Consider the following 4450-nt stretch of genomic DNA (forward strand, 5'->3'; position numbering starts at 1 on the left):
GTTGTGAGTGAAACAAAAGAAAAAATGTTAATGTTTTTGGTTAAATTTGGAGAAATGTGGTTTAACATAAATAATTATTTAATAGTTTTTGAAAGTGATTGTGAGTGAAAAAGAGATAAAATATAATTAGATAAAAGTATAAAAAATATTATTTAATTAAAAATGAAAAAGAAAACAACACTGCATTCTTGAGTTTTTATTTAAGAGTTTGGAAAAGAGGAAATAATTTTTTTTTTCATTCTTGAGTTTTTTTTATATAAAAAAAAAGAGAATGAAAAGAAAAGTTAATGTTTTTTTCCTCCAAAATTTTCCAGCCATATATGATCTGATTGTGAAGGAAAAATTTATAGACCATCATCATATTATTAATTTACCATATCTTAATTCTCTTTTCTAGTCAAATTTGACATGTTGCTATAATGATACAATTGTAAAGTTTTAATTTTTTCTAATCTTTTTCTTCCGATCTTTTTTTTTTAGAACGACCAACTAAGTAACGCCAGGTATTCCGTACGCGGCCCTCATTGGTTAAAGGTAGCCCGAGCCGGCCTCGAGTCCGGACATACGGAGCCCCTAGTGATCCACCTATTAAGGGATTCCCCGGATAAAACCCGACCCCACACCCTCTAAACGACACGACAGCGAGGAGCTAGTAAAACCGGGTGAGATCAGGACTCGAACGCGTCATCCCTCGTATCTCTCATATAAATTGGTGATAGTGAAGTTTAAACCCCCTACCAGTGCTCTACCATCGAGTCACATCCAATTTTATAAAAAAAAAGGGTTTATAACTTAAGTTAAATGTGTGAATTATATTCGAAAACTGAGAACCACCTATCTAATTATTATTTTAATTAAATAAAAATAACTAATATGTAGAGGTAAGTAGTGAAGAATATATATAAAAGGGGGGGGGGTCCAAAAGTTGGACTTGATTTGAGCCAGAATATATATTTGGCACCTGTTTCGATAACAACCCCCAAATCCTCTTCAACGCAACTTTCATCCAATCCAATCCAATCCAATCCAACAGGTTATCACTTCTCTCCTGCCTTTTATACATATTATAATTAATCAACTTGTATATACATATACATATATCGACTGTATGTATACTCGTTTGGTTTCAATCAGATCTCGATTTCGGTTGCTTCTACAACCCGATTCTTTCGATTTTCACTAATGGGTAGCTAATTTATGTTTGATCTAGGTTTATATTATTTGGAATTGGATTTTATTTCACTTAGTTAGGGTTTATAGCTTGTTAGTTGTTGTCTTATGACTTGATTACGATTTGGTGCCCTAATTTTGACTTGACAGCTGTTGTTTTTGTTAATGGTAGATTCTGCTTTACATCTGATTCTGTGTTGATGATTGTTTTAATTTAAGATGTGTTTGTTAAGGTCATAAGGTGACTGTGTATAATTAATACAGAGCGGAAGCGATAAGTTTAAGTAGTTTTGAAGATGAAGAGTGTTTATTGACTTTCTGAGTATTGAATTGATTACGATAGAACTATTTATATTAATAGGGGGTTTTTAAATTTTATTGGTTTGCCAAATTTTCGAAAGAGTGAACTGCAGTTTTCGTCCTTGTGGATTGTGGTTTGTTCAGATCTGCCATTTCAGTCCAAAAGTGTAAAATTTGCTATTTCGTTGCAACTTTTGTCCTCGCGAACACATTTTTAGACTGAAATAGCAGATTTTAACGAACCACAGGGAGGAAAATTGCAAAGAAAACGAAACTCTAGGAATGGAACTAGCAAGTTTTAAACTTTTGGACTGAAATAACAAATTGAACAAACCATAGGATGAAAACCGCAGTTCTCTCTTTTCGAAATCGCAATACGAAATTGGAAACATGATATTAAGACATTAAATAAAGGCTTAATTAAGTAGGACAGGTAGAAAGCGTGTCAAACTAAATATGGAAAAGTTATATTATTACGAAACACGAGGAAACAATCCTATTGTAATTAGAGACTTAAATGATGGATTTTGAGCCTTACCGCCGTGTGCTGTTTGCCACAAGATCCGGCTCATCAGGACCTTTCCGGTAAATGCTTATGGGCCTTGTAATTCCACTCGTAGCTCAAGATATGCTCTATATAAGTCTGGGCCCTTTCTGCTCTGTTTTGCCCTATCAAGCTGATTTTGCTAACTATCGGATCAGTTCCTCATCAATGTATATTAATGAATTTTGAGTGTGATTAGTTTTTTTTTTTTGTTTTTTTTGTTTTACAGTAGGTATAATGATTAAACTGTTCAAAGTTAAGGAGAAACAACGGGAGCTTGCGGAGAATTCGAATGGGAAGCCTCCTGTTAAGAAGCAAAGTGCAGGAGAATTGCGTCTTCACAAAGGTAGATTTCATTATTATATAGCTAGTAAAGTTAAATACTTTCGTAAGTTACAACTTGAAATCATGAACATGCTTTTTGCTAAATATAGAAATGTGTTTTTTTAATTGTAATTCTCAGTTAAGAGTTATTGAGGCTATATATGTTTTCGGTTCCTGCAAGTAAAATTTTTTAGCCTGTTTGAATATTCAGTTTATGCTAATTATACACAATTAGTAACATGCTTTATGTTTTATGGTTCTTTGGATGCGTGGTTTGAAAGTGATAAAGTGATACTGATTAGAATGAGATAATAAGTTATAAAATGGATCATTGGATTATAGAAGGTACTGTATGGGTTTCAAGAATTCTAACGAGAGAAAGGAAAGAATTTAAGAGGAAACAGTGGAAAAGTAATGTTCTGGAGTTTTTTTAAAGAAAGAAGTGGAGAGAAAAGAAAGGAAAATGACACTTATTTCTCTCCTTTCATTTTAGAGAGATTTATTGTGAAAAGATAAAAAGAAATTAATATCTTTGAAATTCCGAAATTAGCCTTGAACTAATTATTAAAAGCACTACGTAAACCCTTTATTTTCTCCTCCCTTCAGCTTGGGAACACATAAGATCATTAATATCTTTTCCTTTCTTTGAACTCTGGAATGGCAAATCAATTTATAACTTTCTTTTCCCCTCATTTTCTTTTCTCTTCTCAAACTTCTTTCCTTTTCTTTATTTTAATACACTCGGGAACATATGGAATTTAGTGATTGATTGACCTAAAAGTACAATTTCTTCATATAATATAGGAATAAGTCAAATAAGTTAAAAAGTTTGATTCTGATTTACTTGTTATTTAACCGATTATCGTCTCTTTTAATTTTTAGTAATTGCTTATTATGACCAAGGTGATAAATTCCATAAATTAATATTTTTTACTTGTTTCTTGGTGGTGTTATTTGTAGATATAAGTGAACTGAATCTACCCAAGACTTGCAGCATATCTTTCCCAAATGGGAAAGATGATCTTATGAACTTTGAAGTAACTATTCGCCCTGATGATGGATACTATCTGTAAGTATATCTATTCAATTTCATAATATTGGAAACGTAAGGGGCGATTTATTTCTAAATAATATATCTACTTTCAGAGGTGGCACCTTTACGTTCACTTTCCAGATATCATCCATCTATCCCCATGAAGCACCAAAGGTCAAATGCAAAACAAAGGTAAAAAGATCAATCATTTTATAACCGTCTTTTTGGTAATCCTTAATAAATCGTGTTGTATTTAGGTGTATCATCCCAACATTGATTTGGATGGAAACGTGTGCCTTAACATTCTTCGTGAAGACTGGAAGCCGGTCCTCAACATTAACACCGTAATCTACGGCTTGTATCATCTATTCACGGTAACTTAAAAAAATGTGTCTTTGAATTCTTTGTGAGTTTGCGATTGTTATTATATTGTTATTAATTTTTTCAGGAGCCGAACCATGAGGATCCACTGAACCGAGAAGCAGCTGCAGTGTTGAGAGACAACCCGAAAATGTTTGAATCAAATGTTAGGAGAGCAATGGCGGGCGGGTATGTGGGGCAAACATTCTTCACCAGGTGCATATAGAGGTAGCACAAGGATAGCTAACCGCATGAGCAATAAGGTGGGATGATGATGATGGTTTGTTTGTGGTTGGCTAAAATGTATTGGTCTAAAACTGTGACCCCAAGGGTGTTTTTGGAATTGGGACAAAATCCTGTGTTTGTATGCTGCTTTAAGTGTAACTTTGTTACCCATTCTTTTGGGTCATCACTTGTCTTGTAAAACTATGTGTTTCTTGGGAGAAAAGATTCTGCTGTTTATTCATTATGGTAAAGACCAAGGTCAAGTTTTTTGACAATATGATCTCTTGTAGAGATACGGTCGGTTTGGTTTTCTAGTTTCTTGGCTTGTTGGGCAAGCTGAGTAGAAAATCTGAGTGACTCGTGTGAGAAATCAATGGTTTGGTTATGATGTTTATTATAACCAAGTGGTTTCCTATTTTCTTGGCTTGTTGGGCAAGCTGAGTCGAAAACCGAGTGACTCGTGTGAGAAATCAATGGTTTGGTTATGATGTTTA

At 33.7% G+C, this 4450-nt stretch overlaps 1 protein-coding gene across 1 annotated transcript; it reads left to right on the forward strand.

The window, feature by feature from the left end:
• Positions 1-2191: 2191 nt before the first annotated feature.
• Positions 2192-4181, forward strand: LOC143593347 (NEDD8-conjugating enzyme Ubc12-like). Its single transcript, XM_077073003.1, has 5 exons — positions 2192-2360; positions 3299-3407; positions 3485-3563; positions 3629-3745; positions 3820-4181. Exons 1-5 carry the CDS (start codon positions 2252-2254, stop codon positions 3955-3957), a joined length of 552 nt encoding a protein of 183 aa, XP_076929118.1. The 5' UTR covers positions 2192-2251; the 3' UTR covers positions 3958-4181.
• Positions 4182-4450: the final 269 nt, after the last annotated feature.

This window comes from Bidens hawaiensis, unplaced genomic scaffold, assembly GCF_021521415.1.
Source record: "Bidens hawaiensis isolate Kalapana, Puna unplaced genomic scaffold, B.hawaiensis_p1.1 tig00041958_1, whole genome shotgun sequence".
NCBI lineage: Eukaryota > Viridiplantae > Streptophyta > Magnoliopsida > Asterales > Asteraceae > Bidens > Bidens hawaiensis.